The sequence below is a fragment of the Azolla caroliniana genome, unplaced genomic scaffold (genome assembly GCF_043228905.1).
Source record: "Azolla caroliniana isolate FFs.n. ecotype wild unplaced genomic scaffold, voAzoCaro1.0.p SCAF_7, whole genome shotgun sequence".
Classification (NCBI taxonomy): Eukaryota; Viridiplantae; Streptophyta; class Polypodiopsida; order Salviniales; family Salviniaceae; genus Azolla; species Azolla caroliniana.
Window position 1 is genome coordinate 3151346 of NW_028230442.1, and position 8375 is coordinate 3159720.

At 36.0% G+C, this 8375-nt stretch overlaps 1 protein-coding gene across 2 annotated transcripts; it reads right to left on the bottom strand.

The window, feature by feature from the left end:
- Positions 1–248: 248 nt before the first annotated feature.
- On the bottom strand, positions 249–7277 carry LOC147861562 (uncharacterized). Of its 2 annotated transcripts, none has more exons than XM_087322540.1 (8): positions 7009–7277; positions 5609–6018; positions 3964–4016; positions 3268–3360; positions 2483–2706; positions 2238–2304; positions 1934–2044; positions 249–808 (listed from the first exon to the last, which is right to left on the bottom strand). In XM_087322540.1, the coding sequence occupies exons 1-8, from the start codon at positions 7029–7031 to the stop codon at positions 782–784; spliced, it is 1008 nt and encodes a 335-aa protein (XP_087178666.1). In that variant the 5' UTR covers positions 7032–7277; the 3' UTR covers positions 249–781. The 2 variants fall into 2 exon arrangements, with proteins under 2 accessions (XP_087178666.1, XP_087178665.1); XM_087322539.1 differs by having other exon boundaries at positions 5609–6037; positions 7009–7276.
- Positions 7278–8375: the final 1098 nt, after the last annotated feature.

Below are 8375 nucleotides of genomic sequence, written 5' to 3' on the forward strand. Positions count from 1 at the left end.
GTATTTAATAATTATTAATCATCTAGACCATTTTCAATGGATGAGGATGCGAGTAATTAGTGTGAATGAAGAAAACAACCATGCAAGATGCCAACCTTAAATATATGGAAAGCCTTAAGCAATCAACTCAACACATCCATGGACCAAATATAATCTAGTTCTTCGTCAGTTCAAAGACAAGTTAAGTCAACAAATCATTGTTTATCCCAAGGAAAAGCCAAAATGGCAATCACTCTTCGAAATCCATGTCGAAATGAGGATAAAGGACTTTGTAGTACATGTTATTGCCATTCAAATCAAGATAGAACATAATACACCCATTGAAATCAACTATAACTATAGATAATTGGCATCATAATCTAGAAGCAATCCACAATGGACACAATCATGGATCGCTAGCACATGCGGTAAGCTACTTTCTTAGCCAAGAGGATATGCTTGGGAGAGAAATGAAGGAAAAAAAGAGTTGGAATATACAATGGCTCTTAAATTTAGAAAACTTGTTGCTTATTTCATGGATTCGCGCATTTAGAGCCCTTCTTGACGCAAGTGCCTTGCAGTTGTTGCAATTTCAAAAAATATATAGAACATTACGAGAATATTAATGTACAATCTTGAATTAGCATCACACACACACGCACACACTCTCTCTCTCTCTCTCATTCCATATATGCAGATCATCATAAAAGGTGCTTTTTTACACCCACTACTTTTTGCTGGATGCCTCCTCTCTTTCTTCAACCCCCAATGTTTTATGTTAATCTTCTACTGGCAATTATTGCTACTCTTCAATATCCTTCACAGCGTCCTAATCATCAGAATAAGAAGAAAAAACATTCATTAATCTTTGTTATTCCAAACAAACAATCCTCTTCTTATTTCTTCCTTTTTCTTGGGAGGGGTGTCACACACAAGTTTTTTTCCATGAAATTCCCAAAACCATTCTAGTATGTCAAAATTCTCAAAAATACCCCACATTTTTTTCAAAACTCCCAAATATACTCTAAAATTTCTCTCAAGGTAGTGGATAGACTTTCTTGACATCCATGGAAACTAAAATATGATCTATGGGGTGAGGCCACAAAATGGTTGAGAGTGAGAGAGAAAAATATTTTATTTGTCCTCGACCATTGAATATGACCACTGGGACCAAAGTAAAACATTTCCAAACAGTGTAGGGTTTATTGATGACCCATGATGTTCAAGGATTTTACTAAAGAACATTGCAATTGAGAGTGCACATTGGGACAGAGAAATGTGTCTGGGGGTTAGGTTTGGATTGAAAATATGGGGAGAGCAAACTTGAGTTATTGATGCTGGAGCATTCTAGTATAGTGTGGTACTCTTAAACTCACAAACTTGTTTGAAGTAGCATATCCATGTTCAACAAGTCTTCTTGAGTACACCCCCAATGACCCATTTTTACATGTCAGGGACAATGTGAACTAAGTAGGTTCGGATTGAAAATATGGGGGGAGCAAAAACTCAATTTGATTGATGCTGGAGCATTCTAGTATAGTGGCGTACTCTAACTCACAAACTTGTGTGAAACACAATATCCATGTTCAACTAGTCTTCTCGAGTACACCCCCAATGCCTCATTTTACATCAAGGAGAATGTGAGCTAAGTGGTATGAAAATAATGTTCCAGACAGCGGACAAGAGGTCGGGCACTAGCACGTATGGGTGTTGCAGTTTGGCTGTTTGGAGAAGAAGATGGTCCTAAAGTTTTGTGCAACATGTGCAATATACATGTGGCATCATAAAAAAAATAATTCACCAGGAAATCTATTCCCGATGCAAGAGAGAGGCATATTTTATGAATTCAGAAAATAGCGGGGCATTTTGGAGGTCAAGTGAAAAAAGGAGGGCTATCTCTATAATTCTACCCTTTTGGGGTTTTGTAAAACAAACAAATCTGACAACAACTTACTTTTGCCAGTCTCGTGACATATGTGGCTGCAACAACTGTTACAAGAATCCCAATACCAATCGTCAAGAGTTGTTCAGGTCCTCCACTGAAATCATTATTCGCCTCTTCTTGCTGCAAAATATCAATATATATCCCATATTTCCTTCCACTTCAGTTCAAGAAAAGTCTCACTGACTTGTATGAGTTGACACATTTATTGAAATGTTTCCACATAAAACACTTTAAGGAACCTTAATGCATATGGGTATGCACATATATACTTCAAACCACATATTATATAGATCTTTCAAGGATGAAAATTTACTATGATGGCTCTTCCAACAGCACCAGCACTAACATAAGCCCACGTTCCTGGAAGCATACCTAGCCAGCTGTATAATGACACTACTATTAGTAAGTAAACAGACAAATGTCTGTAATTATATTTGTTTTTACAAAATCAAAAACACATTTCATAGGAACCAAACATGAGGATGTATGATGTTTATAGTGTTAGGATGATGGAAGTTTATCAAATTTCAACAAAGTCATGAGAAAAGACATGCTTACCTGCCCAAAACATAGGGCACAAGCTTGACTGAAGTCAGCCCATATAAGTAGTTACCAAGAGAAAAGGGTAATAAAGGACTTAAGCGTAACAACGCAACAACTCTGAAACCATTCTCCCCGATTGCTTTATCAATAGCCATAAACTTCTTATTTCCTTCGGCGAGCTTTAGAACTCGGTCTCGAACTAAGTAACGTGCGATCAAAAAAGCAGCTGTTGCAGCAATCTACAAAAAAACCAGCTGCCAAAATCATAATGAGTGGAATATTCATATGTATGAGACAGCTTAACTTTTCATGAGTATGTTGATTTTTTTATCATAATAAAAAAGGGAAATTTCTGAAATAGCCCTGAGTTTTTCTTTATTAGCCTAAACACACCTGGTCAAACCCTGAAAGATAGATATATTATTATTATTGTCTGTGAGAAACTTCATTTTTATGATTTTGATGTTACGGTGTGAACCACCAAACCAAGAGCCAAGCAGAACACAAATATGAGTTGACCATATAATTTCTCAAATAACATACATAATTGAGGAGAAAGGGGACAAATTGACAATATAGTTGCTCAAATTGTGTTCATGCTTGAGAAAAAGGGGATGACTTGACATATAGTTGCTCAAATGGCACATGCAAATTGGTCATGAGGGGGTTGTTCATGAAGGGCATTCCGGGAAATAATGAGAACTTAGAGAAATAGAGAAAAACTCAGGGATTTTCCAAGTTTATTTTTGCTATGAATGAATAAGCCAAGAAGCTAGAAGTTCCAGCGTCAAAAAGCATACCGTTCCTGAGACTGAAACAATGATGGTACCCGTCACCGTGCCGAATAGTAAACCAGCTGTCATAGTTAAAGGAATTGCAGGAATTGCAAGAATCTGGACATCAGTAAAAATGGCATATCTTTTATTTCTATAAAACCACCGGCAAATCCTTCAAACACCATAACCACAGTATACAATATTTGTAGAAATCATTTTCACCAACACAACTTTTGTAAAGAAACATCAATGTAATATTAATGGCGTTTCAGTTTTGCTATAGTTTTGCCAAATTTCTGGCAATGGGGAAGGTTGAGATATGCATGATTAACCACAATTCCTTTCATATATAGGGAAATGAAGACCAATCCCAAACGTTACAAACATAATAGCAATAAGGTTCAATACAACTTTAATTCTCAGAAAAAGTCTTGTAGACCAGGCCAATGTAAATGTAAATGTCTCCATCTCCTAGGTTAGTCATCCCAACTTGGGAACAGAATGGTCCTTTCCTACCTTTCAGTTAGGGGAAACAATTGGTGAGCATTTTAACATGTTTTCACATATATTTTCCATTAACTATTGTGTTTCTTAAATACACTCTTCATTATCACAAGCCCGCATAGTGATGAAAAGGTGACAAAAACCTCTCTATAGAGCTTATAACAAGAAACAGGAAACACACTTATTTAAAAAGCACGTTTTAATAAAAGAACTAACCTCAAGGCCAGCATATACTGCTACAAATAATGCATATCCAGCAGTACCATAACCTGCACAGAAATAGATGAGAAATTAGTGACCTTTATAATATACAGACATTAAGATGAACACTTGCTTAGATATATCACGTTAGTATTAACAAATAATTCATTTTGTGTACTATCAATATAAATGTTTAACTTGAAATTGTATCCTACATGAATCAGTTGATCAACTTATGACTTGTTAATAGATAGGTAGATACACCATTAACGTCCATGGAAAACCGATATAATCTATGGGAGGGGGCTGAGCCCATGGTGAGGATCAAACTTGATTCTCTGAATTTCATAATTTTGATGCTTCAATGTGAATGAACCACCAAGCCAACAGTCAGAGAGAGAAACTCTAACTGAGCCTCTATATATTAGCTACAAGAAAAATACAAAAGCTCTATCAATGAGCTATGAGAACAAAATGAGCTTACAACCTCTTTGACTGCTGATTCCAAAAAATATATCTTGACATCTGGATTCTGGATTTCATATGTAATCTTGTTAAGTACATATTTAATTGGATGTGTCATGTGGATTCCATATGAAATCCAAGATTCTTTCATAAAGCACTCTTATGAATTGTGATCTTTATACTTTGAAGGTTGATGTTATAACGTGATCAATCTTCCCCATGTCAATCCTCAAGATTGAATTCTAACATAGTCCTTTCTTTTCCCCACCAAGCAGTGGAGATGGAGGAAAACGTTCATATTTTCGAGTGATGAGACAATTCATCACCTATTTGAAGGGGGAGAATATTTTGCATTTTTTTCAAAAATAACAAATTTGTGATAAAGTACAAATAGATTCTAAAAATGTCACTATTAAAACTTGGGACCTTTCATTTACGATTGCCGCTCTTTAAAAAGCTTTATACAACTCCCCCCCGTAAATGTTGAGAGAGAAATCTTTGACGGCCTTAACACATCTATATATGCACTCATGTAAATTTCCACGTTCTCTTTGTGATTCAATCTTTTTTGACATATGCAGTAAACTGTTTGTGCATACAACTGGTTGTATGATCTTTTTTTCTCTCAGAAGTTTTCCAAGCCATCCAAGCTCATGTTGTGATATGCTCAGCTAACGAAACATCTGCACTTCTTCTCGAGGGCAACAATTGTGCAAAATGTTTATTCCCTTAGCAAAATGCTTGTGGATTCCCTATATATCCATGCATATCAACAAAGGCTTCAAAGAATTTTTCATTAAAACATGTGCATGATGATAACATTTACATGTTATCATCATCAGCTGATTAGGTCCAATAAATTGATTGCCTTTGTTTCATCAAGAACTCTGATTTACATTTCATAGTTGTGTGAGAATACACACATACATGTGTGTATAAGTTACTTTTTTGTAATACATGTGTGCCTAGGATGCATGTATACATATAAAAATACGCACACAAGATATACAAAGATGTACACAGGTGTATTTTTATCATATAAAAGCTCTAGTTTGGTCACATTGGTTTTTTCTGAGCCTCTGAAGAGATTAAACAAACATATATAAATTATATTTATCCATTCTATACAATGAGCTAGAAAGAATTGAGCTAAAAATGACAAGAAGGCTCTATTAAAACAAAGAGGTAGTAATACCTTCTAAAAAGTCCGAGAACTCAAGTAAGAATTGATTGATCGGCTCTCTATAAATGTAACTAACAGCTCCAAATCCACCCACTAAACCAACCAATAGTAAACCCGCAAATATGGTCCCTTTTAAGGCTGTGCTGGCTGAAACCAAATCTTGACCATCGGTTTCCCTGTCTTCCAGCTGAGTAGCGATGCCAGAATCTGTTCCTTCATCCAGATCAACATGTTCGCGCGCATTCAAATCATCTTCACCTTCTTTGCTACTGAATTCTTGCTGATTACCTGAATTCTCTGGTCCATTTATTGAGGATCTCACACCTTGGTCTAACAACTCCACCTTATGTTCCACTCCTTTTGTGTGTCCATTCACATTAGAATCCCTAGCTAACTGAAGCCTTGCTTTACCTTGTTTTTTCCTACATTCATAGTTATCACCTGAAAGACATTTTGGGAGACATATAGAAGAAACTCAATATTAACTAATAATTTACCATACACTTTTTCAATCAAATCACTGTAATCTGATCTTATTAGGCTCTCTGCTAAATTACTTTAGTTTGAGGTTTTGGTGCACATTTGGGGATTTGGTTTAATACCATAATCATACCCCTAAATATCTAAAAATGATGCTTTGATTGCTCACAATATACTTATTATAGGTGGATGTATGTTTTCAAGAGTTAATATTTACATCTACTAACTTATATCTTATTGGGCTCTCTAAAATCTATACCTTATTGGACTCTCTTAGAACCTCTGCTAATATTCCATCTTATTGTATTCTCTAAACTTATATATTATAAGATTCTATACAAACTCACATCACACTGGACTCTCTACTCCCTGACATACCTTGGCCTCTCTACTAAACCACATCTTATTTGTGGTCTCTAAGACTCTATATTAATTCTCACACCTTACTAGATTCTATATGAATTTACATATTATTCAACTTTCTACTAACATTTTCTACAAACAGCTTATTACCTTCTATGTACAACTTTTCTCTCTCTAGACTCGCTATTATTCGACTTCATACTAGCCTACACCTTATACTAACGCTCACCTTATTAAACTATATTAATTTTACCTTATTAGAATCTCTAGTAATGGTCACCTTATTACATTCTCAGGTAGCTAGCTAACCCACATCTTATACCACGCTCCACTAACTAATTAACCCACATCTTATACCACTCTCCACTAACTAACTCACATCTTATATCACTCTCCACTATCTAATTTATGACTTATTCGACTTATTAGAGATTTACATAGATAGATCTTATATTTACTTCATACTCATCATTTCTCAAATTTACAAAAACAATGCCTTACGACAATTAAAAGTCAAATGAACATAAAACCGTTAGAGTGGGAAAGAAACTAAGAAGGTAAATAAGTACCTGAGAAGAAATTTATCGCCCATTTGAGAGATGTAGAAGCGTGAGAAGAGGAACAAGTATTCTGAAATTGACTTATGTTGGGATGCAGAAGAGAGGTAGAAATGGTCGCCATATTCCTTGAATCGAGAAAGGAACACAAACTAAAACAGAGAGATAAACTCTCTGTCTATAATGATACACCAGAAGGGTAAGCCAGCGATGGTTCCTGAAGATTTGTTGGAGAAGCAAACAACATCTCATTACAGAGAAAGAGAAGGAGAGAGCAACTCTTCTTGAGGATAAGGCACAGGGTATTATTATTGAATATACCAAAACACCCCCTAATGTTTTAGGAAACTCTAAAACTGGCCTATATTTTCAAAATTCCCAAAATACCCTTGTACTTCAACTCGATCTCTTAGTTATGCTTGCCCAGTCCAACTCGAAATCTTAGTTATGCTTGCCTGCTTCAAGCATATGATCATGTATCGGCTACCTCAATTCCCCCCCCCCCCCCCCCAACTCCTTCTGTACACGTCTCTAACTGACTAAATCAACTGCTTTGCTCACCTTGATCCAATGGCTCTCCTACTTGGACCATGTTGATATGGTTTCACCTCATTCTTACATTATGTCCACACAAAATGGTACTTCGAGCATATTCATGTGTTGCTACCCCCCCATCACCTCAAATGTGATTCTAGCTTGTTTAATATGTCTTCGACAACATGGTTCTTCTTACCTTGACAAGTTGGTTCATATGTTTAGTCATGATTCATTATCTCTTTACATTGTGCTGACTGATGTGCCCGCTTATCAATGCACGATGCTATTTAATGCCCAAGAGTCCCTTTTTCAAACACATGATCATTCAATTGCTTATAGCCAACATTCACCTCATATATACTTGCCTGAGCAACTCGCCTTCATTTTCTCCATAATAGCAACGCTCTCTTCTAACTCTAGGGGAATGATTGGATACTAAGTTGATCAATTGTGTATCCTCCATTTTTTCCCCTCTATGTTTTGTTCTCCTCGTATATAGTGAAGATTGAGTGTTGGCAATAGTACAATATTGCATCATTCACTCATGCTGTAAGGCTTATCTCTCACTTTACCTTACCTACTTAATGTAAGTATCAACATTGATTGTCCCTTACTCCTACTATATTCCTTAACACTAATAAACTCCATGATTAATCTAATCCTTGGCCCATTTCTGGTTATGAGCAGTCTGGTCATACTTATTTAATTACAAGTTCATAGGATGACCAATATGGAGCTAATCCTCATGGTAGATGATTTTGTATGCTCTCGGGACAAATCACAATTAATAGGGAAGTAGGAAGGTCATATCGGAGAGAGGGCGCAAAAGGCATCCCACTAAC

What these genes read in the sequence shown, in the direction of transcription:
- LOC147861562 (XM_087322539.1), bottom strand. Translation starts at nt 7,120, where the DNA reads ATGGCGACCATTTCTACCTCTCTTCTGCATCCCAACATAAGTCAATTT. An exon ending in GTGCCCTATGTTTTGGGCAG is followed by an intron (nt 2,305 to 2,482) that starts GTAAGCATGTCT and finishes GTCATTATACAG; the next exon opens with CTGGCTAGGTATGCTTCCAG. An exon ending in ATGTCACGAGACTGGCAAAA is followed by an intron (nt 809 to 1,933) that starts GTAAGTTGTTGT and finishes TCTGATGATTAG; the next exon opens with GACGCTGTGAAGGATATTGA.